Source organism: Hemibagrus wyckioides, linkage group LG03 (assembly GCF_019097595.1).
Source record: "Hemibagrus wyckioides isolate EC202008001 linkage group LG03, SWU_Hwy_1.0, whole genome shotgun sequence".
Taxonomy (NCBI): Eukaryota; Metazoa; Chordata; class Actinopteri; order Siluriformes; family Bagridae; genus Hemibagrus; species Hemibagrus wyckioides.
Window position 1 is genome coordinate 20,057,285 of NC_080712.1, and position 20,200 is coordinate 20,077,484.

General features: G+C 39.7%; 1 protein-coding gene across 20 annotated transcripts in view; it reads left to right on the plus strand.

The window, feature by feature from the left end:
• Positions 1-4,081: 4,081 nt before the first annotated feature.
• kcnma1a (potassium large conductance calcium-activated channel, subfamily M, alpha member 1a) overlaps positions 4,082-20,200 on the plus strand; it is a 133,309-nt gene continuing 117,190 nt past the window's right edge. For all 20 annotated transcript variants that reach the window (XM_058384829.1, XM_058384687.1, XM_058384758.1 and 17 more), the window contains exon 1: positions 4,082-4,984. In XM_058384829.1, the coding sequence (XP_058240812.1) occupies positions 4,694-4,984 (291 nt within the window). In that variant the 5' untranslated portion in view covers positions 4,082-4,693. The remainder of the gene's footprint in view (positions 4,985-20,200) is intronic.

A 20,200-nucleotide genomic window follows, 5' to 3' on the forward strand; every position in this document is an offset into this window, starting at 1 on the left:
GCTTATCTAAGCTTAAGTAGATGCAAGGCTGTCTGATACTGATCTTTCCAGTTAAAAGGGCCTTTCATCTTTAGCTAAAACATCAAGAGAGAGCTCTGCTTTTCCCTGTCCTTCACATGACTTCCCTCGGTGTGACACTTCCCACTTTGCAAAATCCGTATTCTTAAAATGCTTCAAATCTGTTCCTTAGCCTCTAATCATGACAGTTGGACAGGATGTGCAGCAAGGTGATCAATTCTGGAGTGGTGTGCTCCCCATAAATCTCCACTAATTAGTGAATTACTAAAAAAATATAACACCAAAGATCTGTGGGAACGCCTCCTAATTACCGAGTATTTTAGCCATACCCAGTGCTAACGGGTACATAAAATCCAGCATATAGCTATGCAATCAACACAGACAAACAATGGCTGTAAAATGGGAAATGTCTGCACTGTTTCACTCCACTGTAAGTGCTATTAGTGTGAAATAGATCTCGGAGCAACAATATCTCGGCCACAGAGCAGTAGCAAACGCAAACACGCAGAGCAGTGCTGCCGAGTGCAGAAGTGCATAAAATTTCTGTCCTCTGTTGCATCACTCACTACCAAGTTCCAAACTTCCCCAGGAAGCAACATAGTCACAAAAATGGACCAGGTTTCCACCTGTGGCACTTTCAGCTGCACAGCTAACTCTCAGAAGTCTCCATCGATAAATACATCCTCATATAAGTTTACTAGGTCAGGGACTGAGTGTGATCAGTCTGAAAACTCAGTTGTGCAATACCATGTGTTGTATGGAGCAGTGTAAAGCATGCTGCCACTAGACTCTGAAGCAGTGGAAACATGTTCTCTGCAGTGATGGATCATGCTTCACCAAGTCAAGTGATGGACAAATCTGGATTTCGTGGATGCCTGTCAACTGGAATGCATGGTGTCAACAGTAATGGTGGAGGAGGGAAACCTTTTTTTCAGGGTTTGTTCTAGTCCACTTAGTGCCAGTAAAGGCTAATATTAATGCTACAGCATACAAAGACATTTTAGACAATTGTGTGTTTTCAATATTGCAACAATTCAGGTAAAGGTCTCTTATGGTACCAGCATGACTGTGCCTCTATACACAAATCAAGGTCAGTTAATACATGACATGAATGGTTTGGTGTGTGGAGGAACTAACCTGCACAGAGCCCTGACCTCAAACCCCCTGAACAGCTTTGGAATGCCAATCGCAAGCCAGGCAATTTCCATACATCAGTAGCTAAACTCTCAAAGGCTGAATGGACACAGATACCCAGAGACACACTCCAACATCATGTAGGAAGCCTTCCCAGAAGAGTGGAGGCTGTTATAGTGGCAGCAAGGAAGCAACTCCACGTTAATGCTCTTATTTAAGGAATAGGATGTCCAGTAAGATCATAATGCTCAGGTGTTCACATACTGTTGGCCATATTGTGTATATGCTGAAGTTCCGATTATTTGCCTGATGTTTCACAGAGATATCACTGCCCCATTTGTTCTATGGAGTTATTATTACACCTGTTTAAAAATGGGAGCTGCGTACATGCACCCAAGATGGCTGTCGCACGTATCCTGCAGTCATTTGGTGCGACCTTTGTGCATGTACTTAATAACTTGTCTGCATGGTACAATACCAACGTACATAGTGAAGTAAATATGCAACACTGTCACCCCCAACTCAATAAAGAAACTGATATTGTGTATCAAATCAAATGCTTGTGCACTTTGTGTTTTGAGTAGTAAAATTTCCCTATTACAGTTACTCTTTTAACCTGCTGAATACTCTGGAGTTCTGTTCTTTCTAACTTTCTAGATTAGCAAATAATTTTGAATGTTTTACCAGATTTGATATGAAGCCCATGACAACAATCACAACCATGACAAAGTTTTAAAAAGAAACTGTTTTAAGTGCTGTGCATGAAATTGCCAAACGTTACAGTTCAGCCTGGAAATCTGATGGACAGAGATTTTTGGCTCTGAAGTTGGACACACTTTTAATCCTCCATTTGTATATATCTTTATGTCCTTTACATCTGACCATACATGTGTTTCAACGATGCTGCTCATATGCACTTATAGTGAAAGTGAAGTATATTTGCACCTTAACAGATGTAGTGCAAGAGGACCAGTGGACAGGACAGTTAATGAAATGGCAAGTGTGTCAAGATTTCACTTCGTCTGTTGAGGCAGAGAGAATAACCAGTAAGTTTTGTCCGTATTTCTAATTAATGTAATGTATAATTTCAACAAAACTTTCGAAACTATGAAATATTAAACCTCTAGTCTGGCTCGATAGCTAACATTAGCCTGCTGACAAAAAGTATGCCAACTAACATTATTTGCAGTGTAACTATGGCTGACATTGGCTTCTTAAAAAAAAAGACAATAGTATTTCTGAGTAAAAAACTACTTTAAAAAAAAAAAAAGATTTAAAGGTTTATTTCTTGCATAGTTCTTACATTTACAGCTAACAATGAGTTACCTCATTTTGGGTTGCGGCTTGATGGTTAATATTACTTGAAGCTGCACCCCTCCAAATCATTGAATTCAGGTGTTGGTTATCAGGGGTTGGGCTTGACCCCTTAGTTCCAGTGAAAGGAACTCTTAATGCTTCAGCATACCAAGACATTTTGGACAATTTCATGCTCCCAACTTTGTGGGAACAGTTTGGGGATGACCCCTTCCAACATGACTGCACACCAGTTCCTTTTTACTGGAACTAATGTGTCCCAATACTTTCCACTACAATACAGTGTAAATAATAATTATATATATATATATATATATATATATATATATATATAATGTATATGTATATGTGTGTGTGTGTGTATATGTGTATATGTATGAATATATGTATGTATGTATATATATATATATATATATACACACAAATATATATAAATATATATTTGGTCAGCATCTCAGCAATGTGGTCATTTTACACACACATATCAGGTCCAAAATAAAAGAGATCTTCCCCAAACCTCGCTAAATTGACCCAAACTGGATTATTCACGACAAAGCGGGACACTTCCAGGTCTTTGACCTTGCATTGCCTTGGTTGCCCACCAGGAGGTGAAAGAACCAGAGCATTTTCTCTTTGGCCCAGCAGCGTTCATCTGCCCTATCTCTGTAGGAAACCAGCGTCTTGTTTCGCCACAGGTCAGGCTGGTCTATGGTTTGTTTTAGAGCTTTAAGAACAAATCCATCATTATTATATAGACCGTACAGCCATATAGCACAGTTCTTCAGTCAAGGTTTGGGCTATCGTATTTCTGTAGCCCAAAAACACCTCAGACTTGTCACAATTTATATTATACTGTCCAAATATATTCTGTCACTATAATTAACCAGCACACACATTAACCTTATTATCGTGGACAGAGTCTGTTGTACAGATTAGTGCAGTCTGTCCTACTGCAGATGATTTGATTATTATTATAAACACCTGAATTTATTTTTTATTTGCAAAGTGATGGGTCTATCTAATGTTTGAACTCATTAGGATCCATAACCATAAAGATCACACATGTCACTAAAGCTAATAATTTTCCTGACGGTGTCTCAGGTACGTGCGCTGTACTGAATACTGAATCCATGCAAGCCACACACTTAATAATTCTCCATTTATCTGAACCTACTGATGAGCATTTCATCATTCAGAATACATTTTTGGGAGGAAAATATTAATGAACACAATCACCACGACCTGTATGAAACTGACTGTTCCTGTTATATGCAGGAAAAGCGGACATGTCGCTATAGTGTATATGTATCTCAGTCCAACAGGTTTATCATTATTCCTCAGTAACTCGGTGTTTTTGTGCAGATCGTGACTCTGAAATATCGCCCTCACCGCCAGAATGCGACAATACCCAGTCTGTTACGCCTTGTTGTCAGAGACGAGCTTTCTGGGCAAGTCTCCATGCGCAATTTGTATGAGAAAAGACTGAATAGAACCAAACATACAACCTAACTGTTCTCGTCCACTATGGCCATCTTTATTATTGTGCTTTGGCTCCGCCCACCTACCTGTAAATCTGCCTAGCAGTGCGTGTGTGTGTGCGCGTGTGTGTGTTTTTGCGCGCGCGCTCTCAGTGAGGGAAACGGAGCGGCTGACAGGGACAAGACCGTTCCCCCTGTCAGCTCCGACTCAGCGCAGAACATTCAATAAAACATAACGCTGTTTCCTGTTCTAGTCGAAAACATCTAAACTGTGAAGAATTTGTCCTGTGCAACGTGTTTTTTTGGGCGGACATTTGTTATTAAGTTGGCGTCTATGAGAGAAATATCGATTTGTCGCCGCTGTCCCTGGATGGAAGACCGTGATCTTGGAGGCGCTCGAGCTGATTGAAGAGATCCGGTCATTTTGCTTCAGTTCAGAAGAAGGACAGCAGGACAAGTCATATAAAAGAAAAAATGCCGTCGTGGCTCATATTTGCCGTTTATTTCGAATATTTTGAAAAGCCCTGTGAAAAGTCGTGGTTAATGCGGATTTAAATGTGTCGCGCAGAAGGACCTCCTGTTTCTCTGTCGATCTCACGCCAAGCGACATTTTGGGTGAAGAAATTGTCATTCATACTGAGGAAAGACTGGGCTAGAGAACGCCACTGTTGCGCAGACAGGGCTTTTTGAAGCAATATGGCTGATGGCTGTGGCTGGGGGCGCTGGCAGGAGCTCTCCAAAGCTACTCGATGCTAGCTGTGGCAGATCGCAACCTTTCCCGCGGCGGCGACGGCAGCTCTAGAATGACTAATAATAACAACTACAATAAAAACTCGGACTCTTCTGTCTCCATATCCAGGATGGATGTGATCATCCCGTTCTCCGCAGACGTGCCGTGCGATAACAATGGCCAGCGCATGTGGTGGGCTTTCCTCGCCTCGTCCATGGTGACGTTCTTCGGGGGTCTCTTTATCATCCTCCTGTGGAGGACCCTCAAGTACCTGTGGACTGTCTGCTGCCATTGTAGCATCAAAAACAAGGTAACCCCGGCTAGCCTGTTTACTCTGCTTCACATCAATATACACTTAAAATGGAGAAAACACATAATCCAATCCCAGACAGTGCTTAATAGTATACATAGGGTGTATTCAGAGTTGCCATATTGGGAGAGGGAAAAATGACAGGCCTTTGCAAACACATTTGTCAACGCTGGACATTTTCATCACTGCTGATTAGAGCCAGTTCCGGGCCTGGGGTTTAACTTCACTGCGAATCATCTAGAAATGTCAGAAACATCATTGCTCTCTATTTTGCAGGAGGTTGAAAAGACATGTACACATGTTCTAAACGTTGCTTATTAAGTTATCTACAAGCAGATGTGCATGTTCACAAGGCATTTAGTTTACAATGTTACAGCAAAATGGTGTATTGAATAACAGCTGTAAAGTGCTATTTTTGGTGAGGTTTTTGTTATATTTAACCATGTGTCAGAGGAATACCTGGTAAAAGGAGTCTGCGGTGCCTGTGCTTTGCAAACATCAGGAAAAAATGAATGATTTGACCTCCAACCCAAACACAAGGCAGGGTCTGTACTTGCCTGACAGGCAATGTTGCTGGCTAACTAAGAAAATGTAGGCATTCTCACCTTGGGCCTTGTTCCAAATGGTGCCCTAAATGTTGTGGTCTTCCCTTAAGTGAGCCATTAAAGGATGATGTTGTCCAGGGAGTCACATGCTGAAATTGTAACCTGTTGTTGTTATTGTTTTAAGCATGATGCCATTCAGAAAGAATGGAGATTCACCATGTTGCATTGGCGTTATTTTACTCAACTGTCTGTGTGGGTGTGTTTACAATGATCATGAAACATTTTCTGTTTTGGTGAAGAGGCTGGCAAAATGGCTCTAGATTTATTTACAACCATTTTGTCAGTTGTTTCACCAAAAGAGAAAATGCAGTAGATGAAACACTAAAACATATCAATGACCATGGCACAGTCAGTAGATGAAATAAGCTAATCGACTGAAGTTCAATAAATCATTTTGTTAAATTATTAATGAAAATAATTTTCATTAATACCTTTAAAAGCTTTGTTTAATTGATCCTACCTAATAATCTCGAGAGTTTTAGAGAACGTGTCAATATAGGCTTCATGACAGGGCAGTTAAGGGCAAGTAGAGGCAAAGGGAGGTTCTGTATTTTTTGTATTTCTTTAGAAATTCACTGAATCTCTGCCCTCTAACTTAGAGGTGTTAATGCAGTTTCTTTTATATCTGATCTATGACGCTGAAATGGTTTGATTAAAATGCTATGTGGTAAAGTCACGTGCAGTCAGCAGTAGGGAAAGCCATGTTTGGCTGTATGTATCGATGCTTCTCTCACATTCCCAGTAATCCAGTCTAGTGACATAAACTCTCTGCAGCTGGTCACTCTAAACACGCACACCATAAAGTAACCTACAGACTTACAGGGATTTACACAGCTGTTCACTTCATCAGGTCTGTAAGTGGTAGACTGTGTAAAAATGGTCCTGGGTGCATTGCACAGTGCCTAGTCCTCTTTAAAATGGCATTGTTTTCATATTTTTCTTATTCCTTTATGTGCAGAGATTCACATGTTCTCCTCATTGTGGGATCCCTCAGATTTCCCTCATCTCAAAAACATTTCAGTAGTGGGATTTGTCCTTGGGAGCACACGCTGACATACTGGTTAGAGTTTGTATGTTTTCCTTGTGCTTTGAGGGTTTTCTCCAGCACTTTGTTGTCCATAGTGTCTGTAGTGTAGTCCTAAATTGTCTGTAATATGTGAGTGTGTGCAATTGAGTTTCAAGTTTGTTGGGGAAGGCTCCAAACTTCCTGCAACCCTGTGTGGAATAAGCAGTACAGAAAAATGGATGGATTTGCCCTAGGTGTGAATGTGACACTGCTATTGACTGGCATCCTGTAACCACCTTGTATCTAGTATTCCCAGGATAGACTCTGGATTCACCGTGATCCTGACCAAGATAAATCACAGGGATGAATTAGAAGACAGTGTATGCTATTTCATCATATTATAGATGCTTGAAATGAATCACAACAACATACCATTTGTTTGTAGAAGATCTGAATAGATTTTTGCCATTAAGGTGTAAGGTGTAGATATCCACATTTTCCCATGCAGTTGTATTTGTTTAAAACTGTCTGACATTGTTTCCATGTATAATAAGTATTTGTTGACAATTTGAGAAAGGTGTGATGATGTCATGGTGTTACATTTCATTTATTTAAATAATTCTCTGGGTATGAGTGTGCCAAGCTTGTTACTTATTTAAATGAAAAGGGTTAATGACGTCTGTGAAGTCTCCAGTCTTCATTACCTTTTAATTACCTACATGAAGGAGCGTTCCGACAGAGCAAGCAGCCCATCCGACACTGACACGGTGCTCTGCCTCTTCAGAGGGAAGTTGTTGAAACACAATCAGGCCTATGTCTGGATCTTTAGCAACTGGGAGCACTGGAATTAAAACTCTTCATTTCATTTTCAACACATCTCATTCCCTTTGTAATTTGGCTGCTCTAATGCTTGGTAAATGTGTATCCGATGGTAATTCGTGACTATCGAGAATGTCTCACAATATCCGGTTTCCTTAAAGACATGAGAACAGTGCTGAGGAAGATAATCACAGATGGTGGTGTGCTGGTGATTCTGGCTTTTACACCCAGTGCTTGTTAGGAGCATTAAGAGGATGACTGTGGAGAACAGGCTTTCTTGGTATGGTGCTAGTAACAGGAGCAGGCTGCGACACAGGAAGAGAGTCAGAAAAGAGTCAGAGTCATAACTTGCCCGGTTTGTCATACAGCACCGACTATGTTGGATCAAATATTTCTTCATGTATTGCGTATCTTTCATCACCTAGTAATGGTGAAGTGTAATTCACCATTGAAGTCATTAAAGTTATTGGACTGTTAATTGCACTTTCCCGGTTAGAGCCAATGAGCTGCACTTACAGGGGCTTGTCTAGCTGGTGTTTACATGCTAGTTAGCCTTGTTATACAACATGGGGGGCATGGCAATTTACAGTTAACACTGCTCTGCTTTAGGCCATTTGCTTTTTCCTCAACGAGAATGTTGGCGTAAAACAGAGTACCTTCTTTTTAGAACTGGGGAAAGGAGAAACTGTAAACATCCGTGCAAAAACCTCATATATTCCAGGTGACCGATTGTAAGCAACTTTCAAGAATTATAATTGAGAATGACAGATTATTCTGCCAGCAGTCATTATTTGTAGGCTGGTAAAAAGGGGGGAAATCCCACTGGAATTACACAGATTTTTTTTTGTTAATTCTACTTCTACTAATTTTTTAAGAAAAAAAGCCAGTTTGAAAGAAGCTGTTTTTATATCATGTGGGTTTTATGATAAATACTTTCTAATGCTTCCAATCCACTCAGAGCTGATACAACCAAATGCTTTTTTTCCCCTACAGCATCTATAATAAGCACAGAGAGATGTTTCTGTGTCCGAGGGATGATGTTTGTTTTCCTTTAATGCAGACAGGATTGCGGATACACGTTCTGAGGGTCTTGTGTATATGTGTGTACCCCCTCATGCTTGGCAACGCAACGGCTGCCGCTGAGCCGTCAGGCGAACAGCACACATTCAAAGATCAGCTGTCCCTCTTTGACACCTCCTCAGTGTGTCCCACACAGAGCTCATGTGGTCTGACTGCTTAGAACAGGGTTTCGCAACTCTTGTTCTGGAAACCCACTGCCTGGCACAGTTTCAGGTTCCTCCACCCATCTCCTGGAGGGCTTAATATGTTGCTGACATCTTGGGGCAGGTTTATTAGAAAACATGAAAGCAGGTAGGAAACATAAGAAAAACCTGCAGGGCTGAGGACTGGACTTAAATGCAATACACACTGACAATGTAATAACCAAGGATGGGCAAGTCATACATTCTGTTATAAATCATAAATCTGTGCTAGACAACTGAGCAAGTGTGCTTTCTCAGTCCCATGTTTTGGTTGCTTGGAAGGATAATTGACTAGGATGAAAAGTGGTAGCAAACAAAATGTAGCAATATATGGTGAGCTAGCTAGTTAATGACAATAATACAGAGTGCGAGAAATCAATGTCTATATAATAATAACAGTCATATTCTTAGAAAGTTTCTAAAGTAGCGCAATGTTTTCTGCATCTTTTCATTCTGAGACTAAAAGCTGAGCTTTTCCAGGACTTTTGGAGATACCGAAACATACCATCAGCCCCAAACAGAGGAGACACACAGTCATGTTGAGGATCCTGTATCTTTGCACACTTTGAGATAGTAACCCATGAAGTCATATTCATGGTTGTCTTAGTCCTCTGCTAAAATGTATACAGGAACTAAAGGGCTCCTAAGGTTAGTGCTTGGACCCCTTAATAAGCAAATATTGAAGGTTTGTACAGTTCTCAAACTACTAAGAAAACATTTTGTGCTGCTGCAAGCCTGCAGCTTAACACCATATTTAAAAAACAAACAAACAAACAAAACTACACTATAAGAACCCTTGGCTAAGCAAACACGCTTAGTCTGGGTCACTGGTCTAGGTTTCTTATTTTGTAGCCCTCGTGTAGATGCATTTAAAATGTCTGTTCAGTTAAGTGCAGTCTAGAGTGAACAGCACAGACCCATAATGGGTGACTGTTATAGTGCAGTGGCTAGAACTCATTTGGTGGTGACATTTGTGTAAGAAGCCTGTGGGTTGGCTGTGGGCTGCTGTGCCAGCAACTGAGCTCTTACATTTCTGTCATGCATTGTTGGCTGGTATGAGCATGCACTGAACGCAGGGCAAAGCTTGACCAGTATCCACTGCTGAATTTCTGGCATTGGAGCCAGTGACTGGGTTTTACAATCTGGATCCTTTAGTATATATTATAAAGACAAACAAAGAAAACAACCCATTTTAAATCTTTTTCCTCTTGGCCAGGATTCAAACTACAGACAATTCTCGTTTTCAGCCGAGGACCAAATGTAATTTTATCGAAGTCACGCATCATTGCGAACATATTTCAGTACTGACATAGTAATAAATGCCGAACAGCAGTAAAAGAAAAAAAGCTCTCTGTCCTGCTGTTACATCTTTTGTTTGTCACGACACTATTAATAGGACCTTAGAACCCCAATCATATTTAGCGGTGAGGTTCAAAAAGGAAGGTATGGGTGACTCCGAGAAAGAGCTCAACTGAAGTATTTCTCTCAGCAGGGAAAGCCTTCCTGAGCTAAGCCCCCTGATCCAGTAGCAGGCTCTCTGGCATGGGAAAACAATTAGCTTCTCTCACTCTCAGGCAAAGAGTTGAGCTAGAACTGCAGTGAGCCACAAAGCTCTGCAAGGCCCATCTTTTACCCCGGAGCATGGGGCCTGGAGAGGCAGCTGCTTCAGTTGCTTTGGTGTTTGGTGCATTTTGTAAGGACTAGCCACTGTCACTAGTGTCTCCTCTGACCCCTGGCTAATATTAACCGTAGCTCATGTTTCATGGAATATCAGTTGACTTTTAAAATTTTCCAATTAACCCTGTTGCATGGTTGCTCCAGAAGGCGATAGGATTGGGGGGCTCCTCCAGTGAGTAGCTGACTTGATCAATTATTTAGTAGGTGACTCAATGATCTTTTTAAAATGAGACCTAAATACTGAGGCAAACATGTTTCAGCTTTTGTGTTTATCATCTCTTAAATATTCATGCTCCTTTCAACTCACTTGGTTTTTGTTATCTGCAATTAATAATGCAGCAGAAAACGTGGACAGGATGTTTACTTAATTATGTTTTTCTCATTAGTTTTTTTTCTTTAAGCTTAACTCCGTATACCTTCTCTCTTATAACTGCGTGTAGAAAAATAAAAAAGCTCACAGAGAGTGCTCATCTACCTACATCTGAAAAACCTCTAATATGCCTCTAATATGTTTGGGAGTTAAAACTGGAGCTTATGACTGTGCTAGCCAGATTTGACTGATCAACATGCTGACTGCTGATTTGCACACATCAGAATGAACTTAACATCTAATTGGTGTTCAGAGCGGCGTGCATGATGCAGGAAGCCGAGGAGAGAAGAAGCACCGGCTAGAGGACGTTTCACTGACCTTCAGGCATGTGGGCTGCTTATGCTGGAGCTGCTCACTCATGTGCTTCCATTTTTCCCTTGTGTGCTGAGACGCTAATAACAGGTTGTAGCACTGATGGCAGGAAATGTTAATAACCTGTTTGGCTCCTAGCACACGCTAAAGTACATCAGTGTGATGGGATGGAATGGTTTCCATGGGTCTTTAGAGGTTAAGTGTTTGGTTGCTGGAGTTTTGATGATGCTGTAGCCTGCAGTCTTTGAAATTAAACCACATTCTGTTTTTCGTACCTGTTGGCTGGTTAAATAAAAGTCTAGTTCTATTTTTTTTCCAAAACAACAGCAGCCTCAGTGCTGCGTATGAACATATAAAAGAGGACTGCACTGTAAAGGTGTGATGCGCTTTTATACAGTAAGCTGTCATGTTTCATTTAAATGAGAGGCTGTGTAGACATCGAGAATAAACGCTGTACAGCGGAGCTCAGTTTCACTGAGAAAACCTCATTAAAAATAGATGATAATACACTACCATATTGTTCGCTGATGAATGTTGGCATTCAAGGTATTAATCAATCAATAGTCTCAGTGCTATTGGGTTTCACCAGTGACCCCTGGGGGAGGACTATCCTGTATGTTTAGAGTGTGGGGTTAGGAGTGAGGAGCGGGTCAATATATATTGTTTCTATTTAAATAGCCTAAAAGCTATTTCAGTCATTACCGCCTTACGCTTAACTACCTTTTAGATTTCAGATCTGTTCGGACTGTAGCAGCATGCCCAATTTATTGCTTCATCGATTCATTGATTAGGTTTTATGTCCTGCTGAGGTCTGTTCAACTTCTTTATTAAGGGACACATGTTTCTTTTTAAATATTTCCAGTATGAGCATTTCCAGTAACAGCCTCACCCAGGTTAATGAAACCAGGTTAATGAGTACATTTCCTGACTGTCTATGCATTTATGTACAAAATATTCAATAGGACCTCATTAAATATTGACAGGTATTCTTGCTCGAAAAACTAGTAGGCTTATATGTGTGATAAATTAAAACAGAATGTCTTTTTTTTATTTGTCTTATTATTTTGCTTGAAGTTTATTAGGATCTAGATGTGTCAAGTGTCAGAGTGTGACCTTTTACTGGTATTTTCTGAAGGCTCTTTTCATTTCCTTGCCTTATTATGCAATGCTTTGCAGCTAAAGTTACATAATAGGTTAGAATACATAATGCCTGAAGAAGCCTTTCATCAAGTGTCTCAGTAAAAGTAATTACATGTTGTAAACATCTCCTCTCTTACATGCATTTCTTAAATTACAACTTCAACAATCTTCATATGAGCTGTGATCTGACATCTGTGACACTTAATAATGCAAACACCTGAATAATAAGCTTCGTTAAAATAGCTTGTTTAATCATATACATGCAAGTGTGTTCTCCCAAGGTATACTTTGTGCTCAGCATTTCAGATACCTGATGAATTTATTTAGCTTGAAAATCCAGTTTCATGTTTCTGAGCTTTTTCGTGCCGGTGTTTGTTGTCATGTTCCTGCACACTGATGCATCTGAACACACCTGACTGTCACATCTGACACAGCCATTCACAATCCTCTGCTCACCGATGGATTTGACTCGTGCTGCGGCACTGGGCTTGTTAGCATTCGGTTGCTTCTCCACGTCTAAAGCGAAAAAAAGCAATTGCTTTGCCTGAGTGAGAGTGTTAAGTCTCACAGTTCTGAGAGCGTGCATAATGCATAACTGTTTTCCAGCCTCAGTGATTCTGCTGAAATTCAGACTTTCAGCACCATGGAGAGCTCCATCATCTGCACTCTCTCTTGACCTGCAGTGTTTCTCAGCTGATCATCATGCAGAGAATGTGATGCACAGATTCCTGCAGCTCCAAGACAGGGTTTCATTTTAGAAATCTTTCAAATAAATCGAACTGTTCAAACCACCCGAGTGTGAACATTACGGAATAGAGAATTACTGATTTTCGAAACAAAAGAGAACTGGATATTGAATCTGTAGTTATGAAGTCTTTTTGACTATTTTCTGTGACTTATTTTGTGACTTTGTGACTTTATTTTGAATTAGCCAGTTCATTTTCTGCCAGGAGTTTTTAAGTAACCCCTTCAACTCCTCTTTTCCCTGCAGTTTGGAACACAATGGAAAACAGAGAGAAATGTGCAGTCACATGGTCAAACACAGTCAACAACATCGCCCTACAGTCCATCCACTTACATACAATTTGTAATGATTCAGATACAAATTTTGTATATATGGCTTGCGTCATTATTTTGAGTTGCAAAGTTTTGGCTTCCTAAAGATAGAATCATTTTTAAAAATATATATATATATATTTCATTTATTTATTGAGGAAAGTACACCTAAAATGTAAATCGAAAAAAAGGTTTTTTGGAAATAAGATATGTTCTGACATACACTAATAATACTTTAAGGAAAATAAAATGTATAGGATGTATACCAAGCTATTGGTGTCTTCCTGTGGTTAAAATATCCATTAGTTGATTACGTGAGAGATTTCAGTAAGCAGTACTTTTTTATGTACCATCTGATTCATGTTTGTTTTTCGCTAAAACATGTATTTAAAGGAGCAGGAACTGCGCTCTACCACACTCATGCATTAAGTTGAATTATGTGCAATCCTTACAATCCCATGCTGGAATTCAAGCCCTGGCAATGTTCACTAAGGACCTACCCTTTCTATTTTGCTTTACTGTCAACTTCATTAAGCATTTGCTGATTTGTGTTTGTTTGTGCTGTTGTATTTTTGAACCTGTTATTGTGTATTTGCTTCTGTTGTGTTTTCTGGATTGGCATTTTTTGGATTGTGTTCTGCACATATGTGCCACCATGGTCTATATATTTCCTTTTTATTACCATTCTTAGTGTGCTTTTTAATTATAGCAACCTTCAGAGGTTTTGTGGATTTCTTACTGAATCTGTGAGGGACAAACTCATACATTTTTATGTCTCTTCTGAAGAGCATATAAAGAGGAGTGCTGTGAAGAAAAGCACATGAATCTCTGGTGTCAAGGCTGGGGCTCAGAATCTCTGTCCTGCATAGTTTTATACTGAACAGTGTTGAAGATTTTTGAGCAGCACTGACTAATTTTCTGTCTGTAGGATATTAAATTATTAAATACACTGGAGCACTGGTTGAACATGAATTTCAAAACTTCTCTTAAAATAAAAATTGGGTTCTTGATATGAATGGCATGCAGTAGAGTGAATCATCATTATAAGCCTGTTTATAATAAAAGCAAACTCAGACCACTCTTTCTGTTCTGATGACGACTTCAGGGACGTACCATCAAATGACCTGCTCTCTGTCAAAAGCCGTAATATGCAGCAAGATAAAAGACTGATATTGAAGCCTACTGATATAGTGCATTTTGTAATGTATAGTATTTATTCAAAGCACTGCTTTGATATGCTAATTTCGACTTGTGAAGACCTTTAGTTAGCAGTGCACACTTATTGGAGTTGAATTTGGGAGCTAAAGCTACACAGCTGCTCTGCTTTTCTCGAATGAACACAACTGCTCAAAGTGCTGGCACATGCTCAAAAGCTCAGCTTGCTCTCCCTCCACCTCCCCTTCCGCCTCCATTTTGAATTTTCCTACCCCCGTCCTGGCAGTAGCATATCTCTTCCTGAGTAGTAACCATGTTTGTTGTTTCTTTTCCTCTTTAACTCCTTAACACTGACTTGCAGCTCTGTTGGTCTTATCACATATTCTTCATTTAAAACTCTGAATTTTCAGTGAGAATAAAAAGAGGCATGTAGATCCAAGGGTGAGGAAAATAGGTCTGGACCTACAGATGAGCCTTTTGAGTTTAATAGGTTAAGATGTATGGGGTTTTACCCTCTGGGAATACAAGTCATGTCTATGAGATAGTGGCTCTTGCCTTTCACCTCCACACAGAGGGTCAGGGTCAGAGTTGCCTTAGGCTGGCAGTTGCTTTTGAGTAACAACACAAGCGTGTACTTTTTTTTTTTTTTTACAATGTAACCGAAGATAGACCCGAGTAGTCGTTAAGCCGTCTCTCTGGGGACTAGCCAAGAAAATGTAATGTGCTCTTTAATTACTCGGACATTGCAGAATCCAGTTGTGTTCGTTGTCCATCAAGTCTACTTTCTTAAGTTGCCTGTTATTCTCCATTTCAGTTGTTTAAAATATCATGTAGAGAGTTAAACTGGGTTACTACACAAATGGCCATGCTTCATCTCCCAGAAATTCAACCAACCGTTATGCTGAATGAGTGGCTACACTGTTACTGTGCTACAAACTACCCTGAATACAGAGTTTAAGCATTATGCAGATGTGTGACACCTATGCAGTATCATAAAAGCAGAGTACAATGTCAAAGTTCTTGGATCATTTTTTACAGTACATTAAAAAAATATACAACCCCCTTCAAATCTTTTTTTCCTATACCATAAAGACCAAAAGATGAATATGATACAATAGATTGAATTTCACTATTAATTTTCTGATATTTACATCTAGATGTGTTAAACAACTTAGCTCTGAATGTCTCATGTTTGAGCCCTGGGTTTCACATGTGAACACTGCATGGGAGAAAAGCAAACTATTTTGAATTAGAACCATTGCACAAGCATTAGACACAACCAGTACAACAATTAGAAATGTGCAGAAAAAGTAAGAAACCAGTGATGTACTAACAACCAGACACTGAACAGGTTAGCCAAGGAAAACAATCGGAGATGATGACAGCAACATCGTGAGCTGTGAAGAAAAACACCAGCCAGTGACATCATCAACAACCTTCACAGAGCATGGGTAAAACTATCACTATCCACTGTATGTGGAAGATTTTGTGTGCAGGCAATAATACAAGATGCAAACCACTCATCAGCACTAAGAATCAAAAGCCCAGATTAGAAGTGACAAAATGAGTCAGAAAAGTTCCTGAGCCAGGATTAACCTCTTCCAAAATGATGGAAAAGCCAAAGGGAAAGGATCTGCTCGTGATCCATATCATACAAGCTCGTGGGGTCATGGGGTGGAGCAAGAGTCATGGCCTGGGCTCACATGGCTGCTTCTAAAACAGATTCAACTAATCTTTCCTGATGATGTAACTCAACTGGTTTAGAGACAATGAACCAAAACACATTCACAACTTAATCAGAGGAAAAAATTGGAAGGTTTTAGACTGGCCATGTCAGTCACCAGACCTTAAACCAACTGATGTTTTACCTTCTGAAGAGGAGACTGAAGAACAGCTGAAAGAAGCTGTGCTACAAACGTGGAAAAGTCTCACACAGAAAAGGAATAAAACAGTTGGTGATGTCTGTGGGTCACTGACTTGAAGTGTTATTTACTTTAAGACTGCTTATTCTAATACAAAGGGTGTCATGTTGTTAGTTGTTTAATACATTTAGATGTAAATATCAGGAAATTAACACTGAGATTATTATGTCATCTCATGTTCATTTGACCTGGATATCTTTAGTGTAAAACAGAAAAGTATAGAGTATAGCCTTACCATTCCAATACTTTTGGAGGAGCCCTGTAGCTGGCATGATGGCACAGCAGGTGGCTTTGCTTTACCTCACAGTTACAGGGTTGCAGGTTGTGTTCGGATTGTACTAGGTGAAATGTTAGCTCTACATTGCCCCTAAGTGTGAGTGAGAGTATGAGTGTGTGTGTATGGTGGCCTGTGATGAATAGGAGTCCCATCATGCAATTATTCATGCATCATGAGCAGGAGAAAATCAGGATCCAACACAATCCTGTACAGGATGTTACTAAAAATGAATAAATGAATGATTGAATATTAATATATACTGTAAATTCTATCTTGTTTTGTGCAGGTTGTTATCCAAAGAGTAATTGTGAATAAAAAAACATTCTGTGTCTTGTCCACTCTCCAGATGATTTATAAGCAGGCTCAAAGTTACTTAGTAGTTTCTTAGCATAATAAAGACATAGCAGCCTGTCAGGTCATTGTACTCTACTAAGCTAAATTTATCTAAGAGACTGGCAATCTGTACAAATACACTGCTAATGGCAGTTAATTAAACACATTAACTGATATCTACAAGGCAATACATTTGTAAAAGTTTTGCTCAGGCCAAAGTGACAAATTCGTTCACTACTTTAATGGATCTCTAATTGGGGAGAAAAGCATTATGGTGTTGAGAACTGTGGCACTGCCTTCAAATTTGGCCAAACTAAGCTTGAAGATTAGCCGTCTTAAGCTGCCGTATTAACAGGACACAACCTTTACCTTCAAGCACAGAAATGCTACTTACCCAGATAGCTAGATCTGGACTGGAGCACAGGGGCAGCGTCAGTATAGTGCTTGTGGAATATTGGTGTATATATTATGAGCCCATGTATAGTAAGAAACACCTTTATTCCACAAGCACCGGTAGCTCCAGGAGTTTGAAATGTAACCAGTTTAATGCTGAGTATGAATACATCTGACACAGGATAGGATGAGAGCTGAATGACAGCATTTACTCAGAGTTATACATGATCTGTGTAGAACCCTGTAGCTATACAGTCAGACTATAAGGAGCTGTGAAAGTGCATGTAGTAGATAGTATTTGAGGCCAAACTCAAGTGGAGCAATGGCAACGTGTGTTTAGATGTACACTACTGACACTGATCAGGCATAACATTATGACCACCTGTCAAAACGGCCCTGACCTGTCGAGGCATGGACTCCACTAGATCTCTGAAGCTGTGCTGTGGTATCTGGCACCAAGATGTTAGCAGCAGATCCTTTAAGTCCTCTAAGTTGTGAGGTGGGGTCTTCATGTTATTCACGTCACCTGTCAGTGGTCATAATGTTATGCCCAAATACACTAATCACACTAATAACATGCTTTTGGTGTAAGTGCCTACACTCATGCTATTTCGAAAGTCTTTGTTATAAAAAGTTGAAGTTTTGGAATTGATTGACGTTCTCAAAAAGTGTTTCAAGCTGCGTTGGTCACGGCAATTGATGTTAAGAGTTGTGCTTGGCTTGTCACTGCTCTGACTCTGATGAGATGTTTGGGCTTTGAGACAGATTGCATCTGTCTTTTGTCATTCCAATTACCTCAGAGAGTGCAAATTTACATTTTGCAGAAGCAGACAACAAACACGCTCATCAGCCAGCGAAATGCTGGGAAATTGGTTGTCTCTGTGGTGCTGTGTGCCTTTTTAAATCAGCTATCTCATTTCCTACATGTCCATCTGCACATGGTGTTCTAGGGTCTATTAAATCTCTCTTCTTTTTTTTTTTTTCAACAGTATAATTGATCCGCTGGTTTGCTGATCGGTAAAAACCTCCACAAATATTAGTGTAAGTTTAACTACAAATGCTTGATTTATTCAGTCATCATTTTTGCTGGAACTTTTTAAAGTTGTGACACATTGCTCTAAACCAAGAAATGCAAACACCTAATAGCGGAGTCCCGGATGCATAATTTATCATTCATTGTGTTGATTTGTAGACAAAGATATGTACGATCTTACATAATTTATCATGTTTTGTCGTGGCCTGCGTGTCGGATGTGTCTTGCATATGCTGCTTAAATCATCGGGATAAAAATATGATGTTAGTACCACTGCTCAGATTTCCTGTGGATGATTAATCCAGCATAGCTTCAGGATATTTATCAGTAATAAATACAGATTTTTCTTTTTCATGTTATCGCTAATATCTCTGGCATTTCATTGCATTAGTATTTCACACAGAAGAGATGCAGGGATATGTGGAGTTTTGTGCTATCAGTGGTAAGACTGTAAAGTGGGTATGATGGGGTTTTACATTTTCACTGTATTTTCATGTTTATAGGTCCAGGTGTATCCATTTCATTCATTTTTTTTGCAGGTCCAAATATCTACATTGTAAATAGTCTTTCCACATCAATGAACTTAAAGCAAAAGGGAAACCAATGGACATAATCTATATTCATCATGATTAAGCTGTTCCTCTGTTGTGTTGCAGACGTGTGTGTAGAGCAAGTTGATATTCTCTGTGCTTAATTGGCAGCGACTGATGGGGAAGAAGGTTTCGCAATCAACTTTAATTTTAGCTCTCACATCTTTAAGTGTATCAAATGCTCCTGTGCAGCCAATCTGATCTGTTTGGAGGAGCATATTAAAGTGTTTGTCACAGTTGCCAGTTGTCACAGTTGCTAATATAACTAATGTTATTATTAGGAAGACCAGAGCCTATAGAAGACGAAACATGTAGTTGTTAATAGGCAGAAATTTAGTCTTATTAATTATTAATAACAGCAACCTTGTTATACCCTTGTTGTGTTCATGTTGTCATATCTGAAGACTTGAGTCTGTAGCACTTTGTGTAGAAGTATATACACTCACTGACCACCATTATGCATGTTCTTTGAATGATCCACTCAGCCAATCAAGTAGCGGCGGAGCAATACATAATGATCTTCCGTTAATGTTCAAAAGTGTGATCTCAAGACATCATGGATGTTGGTGCCAGCCTGGGTGAGTTGAGAAGTTCAGATTCCTCTGGGATTTTTTTTTATCCACAACACAAAGGTTTAGGGTAGGGTTGGTTCCAAGAGATCTGAGAGATGGTGACATTAGCATCATCTCATTTACAGTGCCTTGGGTTTCTCCTTCTACTGTTACTTAATATACGATTGGCCGATAGTTTAAACTTCGAATGGTATGATGATAAATTATTGTTATTAAGCTGATATTAAATCCTAATTTTAAGGATTCTTTAATCATAAATGATTCCTGATGCCTAGGATTCTATATGCCTAGAATCTGGGTTTATTTACGCTGTGTAGGTTTCCTTTTCCTGTTGCTCTGTAATGAAAATGTATGTGGATCCAAAAACACTGAACAGTTACATGGTTTTGACATTCTGAGCTTTTGTATTTTGTAGCTTGTGTGTTACATGCCACAGGCTCTTTTTGTCCTTTTTGCTAGGGAAACTGCTGAATGTGGATCATCTAGCAGTGTGAACTGGAGCCTGGGGCAGTGTTAGTGGGGACTCAGACTCCAGTGTATGTGTTTGGAGCTTGTGATGTATAATGTCTCCTCCCCTATTTCCAGAAGAAGCATAAGATCTACAATTTCTTATGGAAAATAAGAAATGGCATTTAGTATTTATCCCACAGCTAGAGTAATCAACCACTAAAGGGCTGTGTATTTCAGTTTCAGT